Source organism: Equus quagga, chromosome 15 (assembly GCF_021613505.1).
Source record: "Equus quagga isolate Etosha38 chromosome 15, UCLA_HA_Equagga_1.0, whole genome shotgun sequence".
Taxonomy (NCBI): domain Eukaryota; kingdom Metazoa; phylum Chordata; class Mammalia; order Perissodactyla; family Equidae; genus Equus; species Equus quagga.
This window is the reverse complement of record NC_060281.1, coordinates 70,126,841-70,148,632: the sequence shown is the minus strand read 5'-3', so window position 1 is coordinate 70,148,632 and position 21,792 is coordinate 70,126,841. Positions and strand designations below refer to the sequence as shown.

Below are 21,792 nucleotides of genomic sequence, written 5' to 3'. Positions count from 1 at the left end.
AAGAACAGATTAAGGAAGGAAAGAAGGTAGGGAGAGAGAAAGGAAAAAAACAAACTCAAAAAGACTGGTCAGCAGAGACCATGTACGGCCTGCAGAACCTGCAATAGTTACCGTCTGGCCCTCCAGGGAAAGGTTTAGGGGCTCCTTGCTCTGGACAGCTTATTTGTGGTCTCGCCCTGCCTGTGGCACCATCACATATGGTCTCCATGCAGTTACGTCTTGACCTAGGTGTTCATTTACAGTTGGCCACTCCATAAATATTTGCAAATAAAAAGCAAAATGTGGCATATACATATAATGGAATATTACTCAGTACAAAAGGAATGAAGTTCTGACACATGCTACGACATGGATGAACCTTGAAAACATTATACTAAGTGAAAGAAGCCAGGCACAAAAGTGTATGATTCCACTTATATGGGGTACCTAGATATGCAAATTCATAGAGACAGAAAGTAGACAAGAGGTTCCCAGGGGCTGGGGGAGGAGGAATGAGGAGCTAGTGTTCAACAATTGTTATGGTTTCTGTTTGGGATAATGAAAAAGTTTTGGAAACAGATAATAGTGACGGCTGAAAAAAACTGTGAATATAATTAATATTACTGAATTATATATTTAAACATGGTTAAAATGACATTTTGTTATAGATTTTTCCCACAATTTTAAAACAATGTAATATACCAAAAATTACTGAATTATACACTTAAGTGGGTGAATTCTATGATATATAAATAATATTTCAATAAAAGTGCTGAATCACTAATACCAGGATTCATTCTAATAAAATTACCGAACTTTACAGAGAGACTCCTTTGGGCATGTAGACAAAAAAGAACAATTAAATTAAAAAGGGAAAGAAAACAGAGCAGCGTCAAACTTTGACAGCGACTATTCATCTCCAAAGAGTGAGTAGCAGCGTATTGAAGACACTCAATGGAAGACTAAAGATTTCCTGTCCGTAAAACCGTCTTTCAAGCACAAAGGCCCGGACAAACTTAGCGGCATGCAAATACTCAGGGAGTTCTGTTCTCATCAGCCCTTCTTGAGGAATCTGCTACAGAACAGGCTTCAGCCAAACAAAACGACTAGAAAGATTAACTTACGGACAAGTGAGTGGTGAGCATTAAATACAAATATTAAAGAAGGGTTAAAAAGAAGAGTATACTACATAATTGCCACATGCTGACAAGACAAAAATAGTACAACTATTTTTTAAAATGAGAGAATGGGGGAAGTATATGCCAAAAAAGGTTATTTTTTAAAAAAACTATTTGCAGGAATATTAGATGTAGCATTGATAATATTTTATCATCCTGTGTGCCCTGGAGAATAAGAATTATTGGTGTGGAAGAAAGATAACAGATAAATATCAGGGAAAAGGTGAGATAAAAATTCCATAGCCTTGAACATTACAAATAAACATGAATTCAAGATATTGTGCCATGTATAAATGTATGCATGCATGCGTGTGTGTATATATATGTCCATATGTAATGAACATGTATGTACACACACAGGTACTCCTCTCCCCCCACCTACTCCCGTGCCTCTGCCTTAGCTCTAGCCACAGAATACAGATAGTCATGTGCTGCTTCACAATGTTTTAGTCAACAACAGACTGCACGTACCACAGTGGTCCCATAAGGTCAGAACCACAGAGCCTAGGTGTGCAGTAGGCTCTACCATCTAGGTTTGTGTAAGTGCACTCCATGATGTTTGCACACTGATCACATTTCTGAAAATGTATCTCTGTCGTTAAGCAAGGCATGACTGTACTAAACAAAAGAATGTAGTTACACTGATAACCACAAAACGAATCTTTGAGACATAGAGTATTATTAGGACTAAAGACGATCACCATATTGCAAAAAAAAGGGTTCAATTTACAACTACGTAATAATTCAAAAGTTGCACCTAATAACATCCCTCAAAATATATTAAATAAAAATGTATAAATGGAGAAATCCACAACTACAATGATAAATTATTAAAACAGAGAAAGCTACAAACAATGGGAAAATCGGCACAAAGCAAACAGATAACTACAATGCTGGCAATGAAAATGCACTATCCATCTGAACAGTTACCACTTAAAGGAAACAAATCTTACTTGCAATGACAAGTAAAAGCCATCATCTGGTCCTGTCAGCTCGGCCCAAATCTTGGTAGCTTCCTCCCAGGACATGCCCCTCTCTACACTAATCTGTAAAAGAAATATTAAAATTTAAGTTAATCTCCCTTCGGTGAGCGCCCATCACAGAAGGACAGTGTAACCGAATGTGCACGTCTCCTCAACTTACCGTGTATAACTCTACATGGCCAGAGGTTGAATATCCTGGAGTCAGAAACTTCTTAACATCACTTTTCCTTACTTTTTCATCCCCCGATCCAAGATCTGGAACAAGAAAAGGCAACATATAAATGTAAAAAGAGGATTTTATCAGGAATATACATGATGTTTTAAAAACTTCCCCACTGCCGGCCCTGAGGCTGAGTGGTTAAGTTTGTGTGCTCTGCTTTGGCGGCCCAGGGTTTTGCTGGTTCGGATCTGGGTGCGGACACGGCACCGCTCATCAAGCCATGCTGAGGCAGCGTCCCCCATGCCACAACTGGAAGGACCCACAACTAAAAATACACAACTATGTACCAAGGGGCTTTGGGGAGAAAAAGGAAAAAAAAAAAATCTTTAAAAAACATCCTCACTTACCTAAGATTCCCATATCATATCTCCCATTTTTTTTTGCATTTTGAACAACTGCAGTGAGTGTGTCTGCAAAATACTGAAATAATGCATTCTGCTGATGCACTTCCATGCCCAAAATTCTATTCAAGAATTTTCCTATGTTGTTATAATCTGCAATGACAAGATTATACAAAAAATTCAATGCATTCAAGCGGCAACTGAAAACATTCTTCTAAGCCTAGTTCAAATCTCATTTTCTCCTCTCAAGTCTTCCCTCACAACTTCTGCACTGTACCCAGAACATAGCTATAATCTGACCATTTCTACCTCCAGCAACTAGCATGACTATAATACATGCTCAAAAGATGTTTGCTGAATTGAATTTCTGCATCTTCAACTTTACTTAAAGTATGAGCACAATGTAGCACATGAGAATGTCTGTTTGCCAAAATTCTCTTAACCCATAAAATTATAAGTCAGGGAAGCTCAACTTTGGCTGCACAATTAGAATTCCTTGGAGCTCTGGAAAATTACCAATGCCTGAGCTCCTGTTTTCAGTATTTTTTAAGAGCTTGATAGTTGATCCCATATGCAATGTGCATCAAGAACTGCTGCTACACACACGGACAGAATAGAGGATTAATCTCTCCTGAACAACCACTGTAGCAAAAACCACCCACCCGGAGTGCTCTGTGAGTGCTCGGTAATGAGGGATGGAGAACTACGGATTGGAAGCTTCCCCTTCAAGCTGACGAAAGCATAAACAACAAACAGGCTTTAATGATACAGCAACAGTTATCTGCATATACAAAATTAATACTATTACCTTTATCTAAAGTAAGGATTCCCGAGCGATCTTCTACATTTATCAGGCCAACTCCTATCAGTCCTTGTCGAACATCTGTAAGAAAATAAATTTGCAAAAAAACCTTATAGCCCAAATGACTCAATGAGCTGTCACCTAACTAATCACACTAGATCAAGTTCTAGCATTAAGACACAGCCTATGTATGTTCCATGGTTCCTATGAGCTGAACTAAATGGAGCCCACAGGCCTCAAAGGTCTCTAGGCACTCAAAATCCTACAGCATTCAAACCTCATCACACATTTTCTTATTTCATTAAAATATCTTATCTTACAAACAGCAATCTCTGGTTGTGAAGACCTTCGGCTATGTAGCTGTCACCCACAGAATCTACACAACTGTGAACACACAGCAGAATACTAGCTGATTAAATAATTCTATAAGTAAGGATATAATCATGCTTCCTGCCCAAACGTTACCTTTCAGTATTGACAAGGTGATGCAAAAGATAAGCAACATGTATAACATCAACATGTTCTGAAGTGTATGATCAAGAGGGCAGTTTATGGAGCTGTTAAAAAATACTGGTGTCCAGGCTCCAACTCAGACTTAGAGAATAAGGGCGTAAGAGAAAAGGGTCAACAGGAAGCATGATTATACCCTATTTACACACTTGTTTAATCAGCTAGTATTCTGCTACATGCTCAAAGTTGTTCAGATTCTGCAGGTGACACCTGTGTAGTCAAACATCTCTACTACAAAAATTTCTCCTTTTAGGAACCCATCCTATGGAGGGAAATTACCTGTATAATTTCAGCACTGTGATGGCAAAAAACATGAACACCACCTGAGTATCATTAAGGAAATAAGTGAAGATACCATTGTATACGCCAGCTGTAGAATATTATGCATCTGTTAAAAAACGTTAGTGCTATAGCTACTGAATTATAAGGGATATCTGTTATGAACTGAAAAAGCACGTTGCAAGCAATATTAATAACATTTAAAACAAAAGCTATGCGTTTAGACAAACATGGAGAGAAGATGTGGAAGGCTGCCCCCTTCAGATTGTCAACATCTGTCACCTTGGTGGGTGAGAGTGGAAGGTGGGGGTTAAGGGCAGAGTAATGACTCTTCATGACACACTTTTAATTAATTAATTAATTAATTTTTTGAGGAACATCAGCCCTGAGCAAACATCTGCCGCCAATCCTCCTCTTTTTGCTGAGGAAGACTGGCCCTAAGCTAACATCCGTGCCCATCTTCCTCCACTTTATATGCGGGACGCCTGCCACATCATGGCTTGCCAAGCAGTGCCATGTCCGCACCCGGGATCTGAACTGGCGAACCCCAGGTCGCCAAAGTGCAACGTGCGCACTTAACTACTGCGTGACCGGGCCGGCCCCCATGATACACTTTTAGATTATTTTCATTACTTATAATGAATAAGTAACATGTAACTAGAAAAAAATTAGAAATAAATTGAGGGGTTGTTTTTAACACTCCAACAACCAAAAAAAAGAGAAAGAGGGGAGGAGAGAGAGAGAGAAAGAATAGGGCCAAGGCTTTACTGCTTTTTTGTTTTGTTAAATGCCATCAGTGATTATAAGCACCCCTGTCAGGTATGTCAATATGGACTGTTAACACTGGTTCAACTGGAAAGGACTTTCTAGTGAAAAACGCTCACTCTACAATGATGTTTCAAATATCTTACATTTATTTATTTTCCAAAATATTTCCATAGTTTCCTGAACTACTAAAATCATCTAGACTACCTACATTTATGGGTAAAATCTATTCTACATATTTACAAAATAGGTCTAAGAATTTCTATAGCACTACCTAGAACTTTTTTTTAAGATGGAAATTTCTAAACACATACAAATGTAAAGATAATATTCTATGAACCACACACATCTACCCATCACCCAGGTTTAACAACTGCTAATACACGGTCAGTTATGTTTTATCTGCACCCTCTACCAACTACCTCTACCACAGATTATTTACCTAGGTACTTTAAAATTAAATTTTAAAAGCTACTTATTTAGCATAGCGATTTTAAATTAAGCTAATAAAACTACTTTCCTCTAGTGAACAGCATGCAATAATTATGTCAAGAACAAAAGCATTTCATTTGAATTTACCGAAATGCAATAAATCTTCATTGAAATTTAATAAATCCACTGCTTATTATAAGTAACCTTCAATTTCTAAATTTTATAAAATTTATGTCAAAAGAAAACTAAAAACAGCAGCAAGTGTTAGAATAGGTTTTAGTATCTCCTTATCAGTACTCATTTTCCTTTATTATGATTATTTTAAAAATTACCTTTAAAGAATTCTCCAGGATAGTCTGGAGGTGGTGACACCATAGGTGAATCTAGGTTTACAATGGATTTCATGACAATTTCTAAAGCATTTCTTCCATACTGCAAAAAAAATTTAACCAGTTTCAGCATTGGATACTCTCTAATCACATGAACAACTGAATAGTCTAAGAACTATTATCATACCAAAGATTCAGAAACAGCAAGACTCAATTATCTTCATATGTATTTTACACTGCCTAGTGCCTAGTTCACATCTTTGCACACAGCAGACATTCAATAAATAACTTGCTTTACTTCTGGGAACTCACACTCATTCATCCACAAGTATTTATCATAGTCCTATTTTCCAATAGGAATGAAAAGATAATTATATTGCAGAGTTGATCACCAAACCTTTAATTGATATGTGAAATCGTGTGTCTTACAGGAAGACATGATTTTACAGAAAACCATAGGAGGAAGCAGTTTCAAACAGTAACCATTTTCCCTTTTTGTTCACTATAGACACCATGTACTACCACAAGTTTTCAGATACTGAAAGCTGAAATGTACCTTATTATCAAAGTTAAACCTGCTCAGATCTCTGGATTCTGTTGCTCTTCTGTCACCATGTGTAAGCGCCCCCTATCAAAACATGAAATTGCCAATCAAGACACAGAAGACAGGTAACATACACAATCTTTTACACATATCTACCCAACTCAAAAACTTACCAAACTTTCAAGTCTTTTAGCAACAATAGATGCAAATCTTTGCTCTCCTGCCAATTCGGAAATCAGAAAGACATATTCGGGAGCAGTAACTTGGTTAGATCTATGAGTTCGTCCTATAACAACATTTAAAAAGAAAGTTACTGATTGTGTTCACTAGATACAGAGTATTCTGAGATCTATTCCTGGCACTTAACACTAAGCTGGTATCTAGAAACCTTTAAAGAAGACGAAAAATTAAAGATTGTAACAATTATCATAACTTGCCAAAAGGTTCAAAATCAAAAACACTGAATTAAACAAGACCCATATTTAGAACAATACTCCCCCTTACAAGGGGACGGAAATGGCTATAAAATTGTTAAATGATAAACATATTATCACCACCCCAACTTTGGTTAACCTCAATGTTGCTGATGCACAGCTCTTCTGGATTTTCCCCCAAACAGCTGTTTTCTAAATGACCAGATCACAGGGATGTGAAAATGGAAGGAAGGGGAGGAGCGATGTGCTCTTACGAAGGCCAATGAGAAATGAAAAGTTGCCTGAGGAGCCCTGTTCTGGATATGTTGCCAGAAATCCCATGAAATCCTACCACAGATGTTTCACACCCTCTAAAACAGGGAGGAAATGAATTCGTGATGCGGTCTATACTTTAAGGTATATGCAACACACAAACATCTCCAAAACCTACATATGTGTCAAGTTTTAAGATGTCTGATATTAAATAAATAAAATGCACACATTTCCCCAATGATTCCTAGCTTATCTATTACGTGAAATTCAGTGGAGGCTTACCAAATTGCTGAATTGCTCTATCAGCACTCCAGGGTAATTCCAAAGTCATGTGTACTCTTCGCCTTTGATTTTTAGCTCTCCGATCTGCTTGTAACGAAATGCCAGAGCTGGCAGCTTCTGAGATGATAGCAATATTCTGTATCAAACAAAACAGAAAAGAAAAAGATTACCTTTGCACTAAGACAAGCTGGGAAGTGCCCTAAATAAAGTCCTTAAGTAGACTACTGGTGGTCCACCACTCTCCTCTTCTTCCCTAAATTATAAAACCCTCAATTTTAGCTAGATATACGGCTGTCCAGAATCAAGACATTTCCTAGTCTCCCTTGCAGCTAAGAGCAGGCACCCTCCAGCCACTAGGTTGTAGATGATATGAATAACGTCCAGAAAATGTCCTTATTTTTATTTTATTTATTTACTTATTTTGAGAAAGATTAGCCGTGAGCTAACATCCGCTGTCGATCCTCCTCTTTTTGCTGAGGAAGACTGGCCTGCATCTGTGCCCATTTTCCTCCACTTTACATGTGGGATGCCTACCACAGCATGCTTTGCCAAGCGGTGCCATGTCTGCACTGGGGATCCAAACCAGCGAACCTCGGGCCACCGAAACAGAACGTGCAAACCTAACCACTGTGCAACCAGGCCGGCCCCGGAAATGTCCTTAAAAGTTGGGGACACACCATTCTCCTCTTTTTTCTTCTATGCTGGCTGAAATGCAGAGAAGCAATGACTGAATCTGAAACAGCTGTTTTGGAATGTGGCGCTAACTAGGAAATGGAGGCCCACGTATTGAAGAAAGGAGACAGAAAAGGCTCAGTCTTCAAGAGTCTAAATTCACAAAACAAGTACATAAAATAACCTACAAGATAATACCTCTAACTCTACAATCTTTAAAACATGTAACATGAGTTTTTAAATGTATTTAAAAGACCACTTTGATAGCGTTAACTATCATCTATTTTCCAGTTGCAGAGGCAGGAAAATTCAGTGAACCATAAAGCAAAATGTAGGTAAACAGATAAGATTTTATTCTACCCCTTTTAGACGAAGGAATGAAGTTGAAGTGGTGCTCCTATTTTTTAGCAATCTCATCAGCAAATGCTTATAGCAATTCCACCTAGATGGAGGAAGAACTGATCTGAGAACATTAAAATTGATGAAGTTTACTTAACAATCGGAGCCTATAAAAAGAGTCTCTGGAGGCAACCCAGATTTCTACAGTGGTCAGACATGCAAGTTCAATCGACAAGTCATTCAAACTCAATCATCCTAACATAACACGGCAGAGCAATAAAAGAAACAGAAAAATCAAAGGGTACTAGTTAATCCGGGCATGCTTACATATATTCCTAGACTCAAAATCACACTGCCAACAGAGAGCAGCAGCATTAAACAAGGTGCCACTAAGATAACCAGAGAGAACACAGTATTTTTTAAATATTCTGATTAACAATTTCAAAAGCCTTCAAAGCTATCAAAAGCCACATTCTCTGCAAAGTATAAACACCTATTACATTCAATTTCTGAGAAAATAATGAAAACATGTACAATGTTCACTGATGTGCAATTACTAAAAACACAGAATAACACCACTCAACAGACATGATTTATATTAAAAGGAAAAAACCTTCTAAAGATTAATCAAATGTATGGGCATTATTCTTTTCATTGAAAAGCATCCCAGAAAAACATACCTTATCGCCATCCATAAATCTTTGTTTTTCCGTGATATTTAGTATTTCCACAGGGACATCAAGTTCAGATCTTGACTCATAAGATATGCTTCCATCATCATTGCTTACAACCCTCCCCTTGCGGCCAGTCATCTGGAAAGCCAAACAGTGTCACTTACAACTAAGGTATCTGACTACGGTGCTTCAAGTTCAGGACCTCCTTTATTAGTGAAACTTGGTGGGAGATGCAAGGGGATGATGAAGCCAACATGTATAGCAGTCTGTGCTGCACCAGGCACTGTGAGAGAGAGAACATTGCAACATAGTCCCTGGTTTTGAAAAGTTCAAATTCCAGGGGAGAAAGCAGACACGGGGCAATGACCACAAATGCTGCGTGACAGGTGCAGTAACAGAGATCAGTGTCTTGGGGTAAAAACTCAAACACTAGGGCCAGGAATTCACTGGCTCTAGGGCAACAACTAGAGAAAAACAAGGGTTCTAAATCTAAGAGAGGAAATTCAATTATTATGAGATAATACCCAAAACATCACTCATACTACAGGGTTTAAAAGTGGCAAAAAAATTACTAAGACACAACCGTAATCAAGTCATATTTACCTCAGCTACATTCTCAGGGCCACCAAGTTCATCAATAAGTTCATCCAGGGTATTAGGAGGAAGGTCTTCAGCTAATTTTTCTAGTTTATCAAGAAGATCTTTCTTCATCTGCTGTGCCCTTTCCACGGCATCCTGACTTGTTATAAGGCTACTGTTACTGTTGGTGTTACTGTTAGCTAGATAAAGCACATTTGTTAAAAATTAGTACAGTTTAAATATCTGTTTTGTTTAAAAGCACGTTTCACAAAGATTCCACACAGATACCTGGTACACTGTTAGGAGCAGGTGAAATAACTGGTGTAGATGAAAAACTAGGTCGTTTTGATCCAAGACCTGATGCTAATAAGGCACTTTGAATAGAATCTGGATCTATACTTTTCTTTTTTTTTTTATCTTTGTTTTTCTTGTGGTCTTTTCTGATTAACCAAGGATCTGAAAGATAAGTGTGAATTCATTTGTTAATATGGGTACAGAATCTTCAAGGGAAATAACCCTTGAATTCTGCTGCGTTGTTGGCTGAGAACCTGTAAAGCACCACCAACTCCAGTAGCCCAGGAGTACATCCATACACCATGAGGTACAACTCCATGGTTTGAGATTAAAAACAACTGCACACCAAATTGAGGTCATCTTACATAAGTGAGCTAAACCTTCAGAAGACGATACTTGGAGTTCTACATCAAGCAAAGATCAGAAATCTGTGTCATGATTTGTACTGCACAGAAAAACAGGCTTCAATACAACATTCCATTTTATTTTTTAAGATTGGCAGTAGGTGTCAGTTCAGGTGCCAATCTTTTTTTTTTTTTTCTTCTTCTCCTCAAAGCCCCCTAGTACATAGTTGTATATTCTAATTGCAGGTCCTTCTAGTCGTGCTATGTGGGACACCGCCTCAGCATGGCATGACAAGTGGTGCCATGTCCATGGCCAGGATCCGAACCAGCAAAACCCCGTGTCCCCAAAGCGGAGCATATGAACTTAACCACTCGGCCCTGGGGCAGGCCCGCAATATCCCATTTTAAATATACAGAAATAACTATCGTTTAGTTTACACTTAACATATTGATGAACTTACCATCTTCATCATCCTCACTAGACTCATCTCTAAATGGGTTGAAATCATCGTCATCTCCAGAACTCATGTTTTTAGAGCTCTCGTAGTCACTTTCTTCATTATCAGAGGCATCAGATTCACTTCCACTATCATCAGAACTGCTACCGGTAAGGCCACCTAATTTTCGTGCTTTTTTGGCTTCTCGAGTTATTTCTTCACCTATCATCAAATCCCAAACAAGAGAGTCAGCCCAAATACACTGTTCTAAAGATCCAGAAAGTTATATTTAGTTCATGACTTAATTCAAATGTGAGCTGGAGAAGAAAAGCATTTATGTAGGTATATAAGAACAAATAAATTGACAAACAAGTGGTAACCTTTTGGACTCTGATAAGAAATCAGGCTATGTTCAATTTTTTTTTTAAAAAAGATTCTATTTTTTCCTTTTTCTCCCCAAAGCCCCCTGGTACCTAGTTGCATATTTTTAGTTGTGGGTCCTTCTAGTTGTGGCATGTGGGATGCTGCCTCAGCATGGCTTGGTGAGTGGTGCCATGTCCGTGCCCAGGATTGGAACCAGCGAAACCCTGGGCTGCTGAAGCAGAGAGTGTGAACCTAACCACTCGGCCACGGGGGCCGCCCCTATGTTCAATTATTTTTAACAAGAAATGACATATGTAAGCACAAACTCAAGACTGCCTTCAAGTGTACAAGTTTCAAAATAAATTAGGACAACAGAGATAAAACAGAACCTCTGGCACTGTCACAATTTAATTGTGTATCTGGTTGAGAGAAGAGGCCTAATAATTATAGGTTTACAGAATACTTAAAAAAAAAAAATCCATGAAACTTCATTTTTAGGGGCCGCCCAATGGTGCAGCAGTTAAGTGCACATGTTCTGCTTCGGCAGCCCGGGGTTCGCAGGTCTGGATCCCAGGTGCGGAAATGGCACCGCTTGGCAAGCCATGCTGTGGCAAGCATCCCACAAATAAAACAGAAGAAATATGGGCACGGATATTAGCTCAGGGCCAGTCTTCCTCAGCAAAAAGAGGAGGATTGGCAGCAGATGTTAGCTCAGGGCTAATCTTCCTCAAAAAAAAGAAAAAACAAAACACTTCATTTTTAAAAGTCAAACAGGGGCCGGCCCTGTGGCAAGTGGTTAAGTTTGTGCACTCCGCTTCCTCGACCCAGGGTTTCACCAGTTCCAATCCTGGGCGCAGACATGGCACCACTCATCAGGCCATGCTGAGGCGGCATCCCACGTACCACAACTAGAAGGACCCACAACTAAAACATACACTACTATGTACTGGGGGGCTTTGGGGAGAAAAAGGAAAAATAAAATCTTAAAAAAAAAAATTCTTCTTATGTGTGCTGCTCACTTCTCTCCCCACTATGGCTTCCTTTCCATTTACAAAAAAAAAGTCAAACAGGGTGCTGATTTGAATTATTTTACTGAAAAGTCAGAAGATACCTGGAACAAACCAATCAAAATTAAGAACATTAAAAGGTTCATATATTGAGATGGTGAGAACATAATTCAGGAAAGGGAAATGTGACCATCTGACCATTCTAAGATGTCACTCATTCTAACACACAGCATTACTTTTTATGCCACTAAAATAAAAAATATGGACAATTACACTATAATAACCAACCTACTTTCAGGCATACTAAAAATGTAAAAAAGTATACTTCTCTGAACAGATGAAACAAGGTTAAAGTGTCTGGCACTGTGTTTAGAACACAAAGCATCACAGTTTTCATAATGTAACTTATTATCACCATTTGAGAGAAAGATAGCCTGAGAAGTTAACATCTCAAAGTCAAGCTTAGTAATAAGCACTTAAACACAAACCCAAGTTTGATTATAAAACATTTAACAAATATGGTGAGTGTATTCCTAATAATTAAATAATAAACTAACAGAAGTCTCTTTAAAGATTATTAAAAACACCCATATGTCACACACCACGTAACGATGTTTCAGTCAATGATGGAATGAATACAGGACAGTGGCTCCATAAGATTAGGACCATAGAGCCTAGGTGTGTAGTAGGCTGTACCATCTCGGTTTGTCTAAGTGCACTCCCTGAAGCTCACACAATGACAAAATCATCTGAAGAGGCCTTTCTCAGAACCTATCCCATCGGTAAGCAACGTGTGACTGCATATAAATGCAGCTTCCATAACAGAAAGGCCTGGATTTGGGTTCCCACATATTGCTCACTACCTATGCGAACCTGGGGAAATTCCTTAACCTCTTAATCTTTCTGTGCCTTAGTTTCCTTGGAAAAAATAAGATCTGTTTTCATATGGATCCCTTCTGGATAAAACGAGATCACACATGGTCAGTGCTTAGTGCCGTGCCTAACACCACTCAAATTGTCCAAGCCCTAACTTAAAACACGGGGTTACTTGTACATTGAAAACTACATGACAGTGAAAATATGCAACCGCTTGCCAATTCAACGGAGGCAGTTCATTCCCAAAATACAGTTGCTTCAAAATGCTAAAATTTATACTACTTTCCATACCATTTCAAGAAAAGCACCCACCTTTCCGCTTCTTTATTTTATTTTCTTTACAAGGACTATCTCTTGGTGAACTGTTGTTACTTGGAGCTGTCAAATCGATTCCTAGTAAACTATAAAGTTTCTTCCTGTCTGGAGCAGGGAAGTGTTTTTCAATGAGTGACTGCAACACTCCTCTGTTTGCAGGAGAGAGAAAAAGTGACAATTAGTGGCTCAGTTTGCAAAATAATTACATATAAAGTCTTACTGAATATATTTGTCAAAAATTAAATACTTTGTTCGCTCTTACAAAAAATTGATAATCCAGCTTAAATGAATTTTAATATTCTAGGCCAAGGCTATCCACGTGAAATATAATGCAAGCTAAGCCAAATATGTAATTCTTACATTTTCTAGTAGCTAAAAAGTAAAAAAAAAAAAAAAAAGAAAGTGGTGAAACCAATTTTAATACATTTTAACTCAATGTATCACTGCAACATGTAATCAATGAGATGTTTTACATTATTTTTACCTAAATCTTTGAAACCTGGTGTGTATTTTATACTTACAGCACATCTCACTTTGGCCCAGCCATTTCAACTGCTCAACAGCCTCATGTGACTAGTGGCTATCATTTTAGACAGAGCAGTACTAGGCACACAAGTACAGAAAAATACAGATTAGCAGGTTCATGTTTTGCTTTTAAAAGCAGTTTTTAATTATATCCATGTTAAGAGGAGCCACTTGAATCTATCCCCTAAGGCAAGAGATAGTATAGTGGCAAAGGTTATTTTGCAAATTTTACTACCAGAGCTAGAATTGATAAGTTAGGGGAACAAACAAAAAACAATGGCTAAAACACTTTTCTTATGAGAAAGATTAGCCCTGAGCTAACATCTGCCACTAATTCTCCTGTTTTTGCTGTGGAAGATTGGCCCTGAGCTAAAATCTGTGCCCATCTTCCTCTATTTTATATGTGGGACGCCTGCTATACCATGGCTTGATAAACAGTGCGTAGGTCTGTGCCCAGGATCCAAACCAGTGACCCCTGGGCCGCCAAAGCAGAACATGCAAATTTAACTGCTACGCTACCAGGCTAGCCCCCTAAAACCTTTTTTCTTTTTGAGGAAGACTAGCCCTGAGCTAACATCCGTGCCCATTTTCCTCTATTTTATATGTGAGACGCTTGCCACAGCATGGCTTGATAAGTGGTGCGTAGGTCTACACCTGCAATTCAAACCAGTGAACCCTGGGCCACCAAAGCAGAACATGTGAACTTAATCAATGCATCACCAGGCTGGGCCCCTCCAAAACATTTTTCTAAACTCTTTTTGAATATCTCATAACTATTTGCAATTTTTCTATCAGCGCATACTAAACTGGGGCAAACTAAAGTTACTGCTCCTCTGGATAATGGTAATTTCAAATACACAAAGCTGAAACCAAAACTGAAACTAAACCAAGCTGTCACAGATTTCCAAGATATACATAACAAACAAAAATCAAGCCTTTCCATTACTCCAAATACTGGGCATAATACTGCCAAAATGCTTAACATTTCAGCATTTCTTTGGTATTATTTTCCAATAAATATACTGTTATGGCTACCCCGAATTGCAAAAACTAAGATCAAAAAAAGTTCAAAAAATGATATGGTAAATCAAAAATTTTGCCTCAAGGAAATGCCAACACTTAAACCAATCTAAGTAAAAACTCAAAACCAAAAACATTACTTGGCAGTTGAAACAAAATCATTCAATTCTCCTCCGCCCTCTTCCAAGGCTTCTAATGTTCTAGCTTCTCCCGTAGACTGCAGACCAATTACAACACACTGGAGAAAAAAGAAAACATATTAATTGTAAATAAAAATATGCATGTGCTTTCTTAACATTTTAAATGTTTAGTAACAAAAAAAGATTTCAAACAAGAACGCCCCATTATTGTACATCTGTGCTTATTTATTCTATGTATATTTGAGACACGCTATGTGTAAAAAGCTTAGCTATGAAATAGGATTACAGCAGTGGACACAACGGAAGCCCTTGCCCCAGTTCTTTGTGCTTTAAGTACATATATATTCACCAAAAAGAAAAAACCTTAAGGCAATACAATACCCACAGGTTATCAGTGATTACATCTACGGACTATAGGGACATTTCTATCTTTATACTTTTTTGAGCCATCTAAATTCTTTATAAACAAGCATTGCTTTTATTATTTTTAAAAATGTATTTTTTAAAGTCTTATTACATTAATACTTTTATAACTATCCTTTAGAAAGAATAGGTTTTACAAGGAGAAAACCTCAACACTGAAAAAACTAAAAAACATTAACCAAAGAATGAATCTCTTAATGTGTTCTCCAACTTACTTTTCCATTCTTGATTTCTTCACGAGCTAGCTGCACAACCCTTTTTACTTTGGATGCTATGCACAAGTATTTGAAAAATCTCTGGTGAGCAGACCAGAACTGACCCCACATGGATTTCTTCATTCTTTGTTCAGCATCGATCAGATCGGCAGCTTGCTGAAAACGCTCTCGGGCAATGACCCACTGAAGAAGCACAATTAACATTTTAGATATTTCATCTTTGAGTGTTAATTATTTTTGAAAGTCTAAATTCAATCAAAATAATGCTAAGTGCAAGACCATTTAACATTAATTTAATAAAGCATCTTCAGTAACTTGGGATTCTCTAAACAAATGTTTTTCAGGATGCTCACACAGAGTTGTCTCAAAACTTATTAACTAATACAATCATGTTTGGAAATAGTTACACTGTGATTTCAAAAACTATGAAACTGAAAGAAATGGCTATTTTGTATAAGTTACTTTAACAAAGAGAAAGCTTGGAAAACAAGGACCTGGTGATTTATCTATTCTTTTATAGCAGAAATACACTCCTGGGGGCTGACAGACTAACACTGGACAAAACTAATGGAAACATTATCAGATACATTAAAAACACAAGGAACTAAGAAAAAAATTCTCACCAGTTTGACTGCTTTGTTATACATTTTAACATAGCTCTGAGAAAGAAGAACTTCCTCAATTTTGAAGGTCACTCCAGTAAAGCTCAGCTGTCGAGCAATGTACATTCCTCTAAGCTTCATATCCATAGCAACTATTTCCATGGCACCAACACCTCTGAATAAAATTAAAACACACAGTAACTATCATTAAATATAGTAAGGCTTTAACATACGTGGAAGAGGTTTTAGCAATAACACATCCTTTAGACTGCTACTGAGAACAAATAGTGTACACTGTAAATTGCATTACCTCCGCTCTACTGCTTGAATAAAATCACTGAATTCTCTAAATGGAGTTCCCTCGCCCCATATTCCAAGACGGTTCATATAGGCCATGTTTCGTGGTTCAGAAGCACCTGAAAAACCCCAAAATAAAACATATTATAGCTGAAAAAATAACCCACACATATACCCTTTAAATAAATAACTACTCACCAGTGGCACTAGCATAAACAACTCTGGCTTTTGGCAATTTGTTCTGAAGCTCTAAAACTGCTAAGCCTGTCTTGGTTGGCTTTGAAGAACCAACAGGACATAGGTTTTTTGCTTTATGACATTCATCAAACACTATCTATAAGGAATGAATTAAGGAACATATCACATTAGTAGCAAGTGTCAAGAGTTAACTTTTATTTCCCTGGAGCCTTGGGAAACACTCAAGATTTCTCGGGTGGTAGATAAAAGTCAAGATTATTAATTATAGGGAGGGATGCTATTGATGATAAGCCCCTAGGCATTAACTTTTTTTTTTTAATAACACCCACATACCTATCATTCGGCTTTGTCAAACCTTAACATTGTGCTATATTTACTTCAGATTTTCTTTTTCTTAAAGATTAGAAACATAAATGCAGCCCTCTATGTGCCTCTCCTTGATTTCTCTGCCTTCCCTCTCTAGCCTCAGAGGCATCCACTGAATTTGGTATTTATTTTAATTGGATATTTAATTCTTAATTAGAATAAAGGAAAGGAGATCCACTGTGGCAAGAAATGTCCACCACACAGATAATTCTGGCAAATTTTGTAAGAAGAAAAATGATTGCTAACCCACTTAATCAGCACTTTAAAAACTAGTGTTTCTCACGCAAGACAGTAAAAGGCACGCTATGAGCAAGTAAGTTTGGCGATCACTAAGTTAACAGGTTTCTTCCCCTTAGTCTTCTCAGGTATTTCACTATGAAAATATGCAATGTGAATCCTCAAGACGGGAATACAGTGTTCAGCATTTCTCATACTTATTAACATTTTCCTAAACCAGGAACTTAAATATTGGCCTCCTATGTAACAGCTACAAATAGAAGCAACTTTCTGACCCCCTTGGACTCCATGTAATCACTAAAGCACTCATTGCAGCAATTTGTTTATTTAATCTCAGGATTCCTGTCTTCCAAATGTTTATCCTTACATTAACTTTTGTCATTAAAAAATACAAAAACATTTGTTGCAAAGGATACCACTCCATCAAAGTCATCACCGCACCAATGTAGAAGCTGTTTTAACCTAGTTTTATATTTACCGCCAGACTGACTTTCACCAATGAGGGAAGAATATGTAGCAAAAATAACACCCTTTTTCACGCTCCCATTATGCTTGGAAGAAATTTTTCCATATTTAAACTAAAAATAAAAGAGAAGAAGTTAATAAATACACTTTTCTCTCAAATAGTTATCCTACCCAAACTTCTAGGCAAGAAACGGATGGGTCCAAGATGGGCTCCAGGGAAGTCAAAGGACCTCCTAAAATCATGCACACAATTTCTCATACATATGTGTACCCATACACACACACACAAGTGCACACACCCATGCTTATGTATAAATACAACTTTAGGGTACAAGGATCCAGCTTTCATCAAAGTCTCAAAAAAGCTATCATCAAAAAAGGATTATAAACTAAACTCTCATACAAAAAAAAACACACAACAATCACTCTACAAATATTTATTGTGCACTTACTATATGCAAAGCACTGTAATTAAGTTCTGAGAGACACACAAGAATTATGATTAATAGTTCGGGCCACGCCGGCGGCGCAGCAGTTAAGTGCGCACGTTCCGCTTTGGCGGCCTGGGGTTCGCCAGTTTGGATCCCGGGTGCGGACATGGCACCACTTAGCGAACCATGCTGTGGTACGCGTCCCACATATAAAAAAGTAGAGGAAGATGGGCACGGATGTTAGCTCAGGGCCAGTCTTCCTCAGCAAAAAGAGGAGGATTGGCAGTAGTTAGCTCAGGGCTAATCTTCCTCAAAAAAAAAAAAAAAAAAGGAGAATTATGATTAATAATGTGGTCTTCTTTTCAATCAGAAATCAAAAATATTTCTAGATGTAGTTCTGGTACACAATTCCAGTTATTAGTTTTGAACTGTTACTAGTCATTCAAGACACAGTACTTCACCTACCAATCCACTCCGTCGCACCCACCCAAAAAAGCCCCTGATGAGCACGGCAAAACTGAACCCACTTGGGACTCACGTGGAAAGGAGATTTATGTTTACTTATTTTCAAAGGGCTAGGATGGAGGCTCTTGCAGGAACCCTCTAACTCCAACAATGGTGCAACAATAAAGGTTTCCCAAATGAACAATAAGATTGTCATCACATTAAAGTGTGCTTTAGACACTGAGACATATTTCCTTCCACTTGACAGAACTGTTTTAACATTTACACAGGATCCGGCATGCAAGTCCACTGGACATACAAATATCTAAATCAGACTCCAAACCACGATTCTCTCTACACTGCAATGGGCACACTGCCTGTCCATAAAGCTTTATGACACTGCGCCCTCATACTCATAGTTACATGAGCTCCGCCCATATCAAGTTACTTCAAAAACAAAGACAAAAATAACACTGAAGACAGAGAGAATAAACTCCCTAACAACAGAGACAATGCCCATCTTGTGTGCCACTACATAACCCTACCTGGCTTAGTATCTGACATGCAGTAATCCACACACCAACAACACTGGCTAGCACTCACTAGGCTTTCTGTGAAATAACTCATTTAATCCTCATAACAACCTACAAGGTAAAAACTACTATCAGTCTCATCTCACAGATGAGTCACTATTTATGGAACAAGCAACTGAATACAAAACTTTCATACCTTATTTAATGAATGGACCAAAATGTTTTTTGCTCCAATATCCCTCAAATCTCTTTCAGCATCATACTTCAAATCATTTGAAACACTGAACCTGCCACACGAAAAAAGAAAAACATACAAATTAAACATAAATTCCATTATTCTAGCAGTTTTCAGGAAAAAATAAAACCAGGCCTTGACACCTATTATTTAAAACCCATCCCCACAAGCTGAAGGAACTATCCGCAAGTGAAAGCTCCCGGTCAGTCTTTAGCACTTACCACAATGCTCTTTTTCTACTCAACAAATAATTTTCATAGATGATCCCTGCTATCGTTCTTCCTTTTCCTACACCGGCACCATCACCTATTAAGAAGCCAGCACGATCTCCATTAGGTAGGAATGTTTCATGTTGCTGAAAAGGAAAAAGCTGGTAATTAATCTATTACTTTTGATATTCTGGTGATCAGTCTTTCATCCACCGGTTCGGGAACATGCAGACGTGCTCTGTTTTTATATAAATGGCGCACAGTTTGGCTTAGTGTGGATACTTTCCTCACGTTACTATATACTCTTTCCTGCTACCCTCACATGCGTCAAGTAAAGTTAACAAACTGGTGAGCACTCTTCCATACCCCTTTCAACACTTGCACAATTCAAATACAAACTTTTACATCAGATATAAATATGGGGAATGGTTGGCTATTTGGCCATTACTTATTTTACAAAAATGGAGTATGACAGAAATCCTTTCAAGACAACTGGCACAGCTCTGACACCTGAATAGTAATACCACATTTTATTCAATCAGTCCCCAAGGGTATGGGCTTTCGAATCTTTTCTAGCTTTCAGCCACTGGGGGGAAAAAAGCTACAACAAATAGCCTTATAAATATGTTATTATATAATAGTTCTATCGGATAGACTCCCAGTAATGGAATTGTTAGGTCAAAGGATATATGTATTTTTAATACATATTCCCAGTGAATTCCACCAGACACGCACTCCCCACATCTACACTACCCTTTAATCTTCTAACATATAAGTTCCATAAAAGCCACACTCATAAGTTTTTCATGCAAGGAAAACATACCCTGGATTAAAACAACTATATTACATGGTTTCAGATTAAAAGATAAATATTGTATGTAGTTATGACATATTATTGCTTACCTGGGCAGCATATGTAATTGCCTCAAGCTGTAATGCTGACAACCAGCCATTATCAATGGTTTCTTCAGAAATGGATGTTTTGTACCAAACATCAGGAGGAGTAACGCTGGATAAAGAACTAGTTTCCACAACAGCATCTGGGTGACGCAGGCCAATTTTTACTAAACGAAAATTTAAAAATACTTCATTTTAATTATTCTACGTAATAATACTTCTGGTTTTATTATAAGACATTACAATATTTTTCCTGTAACAGAAAACACAATAATAAGTAACTATACACTCTGGGATTCTATAAAAAGTCACTGACAGATGGTAAAGTACCTTTTAAATTTGACTAAAATTACTTATTTATCAACTACCTACAGTTTAAATAGAGAGTTGCTGGTTAAAAAGATCTAGAAAAATGCCAACTTAGTTCAGACAACCAGGTTCTCCAGTAGTAAGAGCAAAACCCTAGATTAAGGAGTTTACTTGAACGAATCATTCACTGCTATCGGTGAATCAAACATTTGGAATATAATTTTATCTTGAAAGGTATTTCAAAAGAAGTCTGGGCTATAAAATTAAACAGCAACTAACTCCCCAAAATGCATATAATGTGAATAGTTTAAAATAGGGGCCAGCAAACTTTTTGTATAAATGGTCAGATAGTAAATAATTTCAGCTTTGTGGGTCATCCAGTCTCTTTTATAATTACTGAACATTGTTGTAGCAACATAAAAGCAGCCATAGCCAATAAATAAACCAATGGGCTTGGCTATGTTCCAATAAAACTCCACTTATTAAAACAGGCATGGGTCCAGATTTAGTTTGCTGACCTGTGGTTTAAAGGCCCATAGATAAATTTCAATTTTTTTGTGAAAACTATTTAGGGGGAAAAACCCAGATACCAAAAATTTCAGATACCACAACCTGAAGTTCATTTTAAATGACTAGAAAGGGATGAGATCTTGGGAATCCATACATGGTTGGTAGAGATTTCTAGTTTAATTTAACTGGTATTATTGGTGGCTTTTTATATAAACCCAGAGTATAGAAAAGATAAACTCTAGCCAGATTTTTTTTCATCTTATTACCCCCATATAATGAATGAGAAAGTGAAAAATTATATACAAAAGCTAAAAGCTATTAATTTTCAACTTACTAAATGGATTCATTTCCACTAAATGAATCATGCCACTAAAAAAATGAATCACGGTCCTTATGGAAAAAAGGCAGAAATAGTGTTAATGTAAACTGAATTCAAATATCTCATTTTATTTTTAAGATTACCATGTTTTTATGGTTTGTTTTAGATAAGCTGTACAAACTATAAA

General features: G+C 37.5%; 1 protein-coding gene across 5 annotated transcripts in view; it reads right to left on the bottom strand.

The window, feature by feature from the left end:
* The window catches only part of SBNO1 (strawberry notch homolog 1), a 53,315-nt gene that overhangs the window by 12,074 nt on the left and 19,449 nt on the right, over window positions 1-21,792 (bottom strand). For all 5 annotated transcript variants that reach the window (XM_046639258.1, XM_046639256.1, XM_046639257.1 and 2 more), the window contains 22 exons: window positions 20,474-20,634; window positions 19,583-19,716; window positions 19,323-19,413; window positions 17,670-17,831; window positions 16,651-16,786; window positions 16,466-16,571; window positions 16,177-16,330; window positions 15,554-15,736; window positions 14,916-15,013; window positions 13,228-13,379; window positions 10,694-10,891; window positions 9,883-10,050; window positions 9,619-9,794; window positions 9,022-9,153; window positions 7,331-7,466; window positions 6,536-6,648; window positions 6,375-6,446; window positions 5,822-5,921; window positions 3,510-3,584; window positions 2,708-2,854; window positions 2,301-2,395; window positions 2,111-2,203 (listed from right to left, as the gene is read on the bottom strand). In XM_046639258.1, the coding sequence (XP_046495214.1) occupies window positions 2,111-2,203; window positions 2,301-2,395; window positions 2,708-2,854; window positions 3,510-3,584; window positions 5,822-5,921; window positions 6,375-6,446; window positions 6,536-6,648; window positions 7,331-7,466; window positions 9,022-9,153; window positions 9,619-9,794; window positions 9,883-10,050; window positions 10,694-10,891; window positions 13,228-13,379; window positions 14,916-15,013; window positions 15,554-15,736; window positions 16,177-16,330; window positions 16,466-16,571; window positions 16,651-16,786; window positions 17,670-17,831; window positions 19,323-19,413; window positions 19,583-19,716; window positions 20,474-20,634 (2,882 nt within the window). The remainder of the gene's footprint in view (window positions 1-2,110; window positions 2,204-2,300; window positions 2,396-2,707; window positions 2,855-3,509; window positions 3,585-5,821; window positions 5,922-6,374; window positions 6,447-6,535; window positions 6,649-7,330; window positions 7,467-9,021; window positions 9,154-9,618; window positions 9,795-9,882; window positions 10,051-10,693; window positions 10,892-13,227; window positions 13,380-14,915; window positions 15,014-15,553; window positions 15,737-16,176; window positions 16,331-16,465; window positions 16,572-16,650; window positions 16,787-17,669; window positions 17,832-19,322; window positions 19,414-19,582; window positions 19,717-20,473; window positions 20,635-21,792) is intronic.